Source organism: Apaloderma vittatum, unplaced genomic scaffold, assembly GCF_000703405.1.
Source record: "Apaloderma vittatum isolate BGI_N311 unplaced genomic scaffold, ASM70340v1 scaffold29981, whole genome shotgun sequence".
NCBI lineage: Eukaryota > Metazoa > Chordata > Aves > Trogoniformes > Trogonidae > Apaloderma > Apaloderma vittatum.
The window spans coordinates 5,098-5,488 of NW_009698982.1; the positions used below are offsets into that span (position 1 = coordinate 5,098).

The window sequence follows — 391 nt, forward strand, 5'->3', positions numbered from 1 at the left end:
GCCCCTGCCGTCATCTGTCAGGACATGGCAGTCAGAGGAGAGGGACGAGGCCCAGCTATCGCTGTCCTGAGTGCTCCCTGTGCTGTTCTGGGGGCTCATGCTGCCTCCATGGGTCCAGGGCTCATTCTGCAAGAGGGAAAAGGCACAGGACTAGCACGGGAGACCGCAGTGTGGACACTGAGGGCAAGGAAGAAGGGGCTAGGGATGGAGAATGACTCTCCAGGGGGAGAATTAGGAGCCGAGTCTGCACACGGCAGGGGCCCCAGAAGAAGGAGTCTTTTTGCAGAGGACCCCGCAAGCCCGCTCACCTCCTCAGGGTAGGGGATGTACCCTGCGTAGGCCAAAACGAAGGTGCAGAACTGGTTGAAATCCTCCACGGTTCTTTGTCGTT

The 391-nt window shown here is 59.3% G+C and overlaps 1 protein-coding gene across 1 annotated transcript in view; it reads right to left on the reverse strand.

Annotated features, from left to right (window-relative positions):
- LOC104280542 (PHD finger protein 13-like) overlaps positions 1–383 on the reverse strand; it is a gene marked incomplete at its 5' end in the record, with an annotated part of 1,506 nt that extends 1,123 nt beyond the window's left edge. The window contains one exon of the mRNA XM_009878216.1: positions 309–383. Coding sequence (XP_009876518.1) covers positions 309–383 — 75 coding nt within the window. The remainder of the gene's footprint in view (positions 1–308) is intronic.
- Between the last annotated feature and the right edge of the window lie 8 nt (positions 384–391).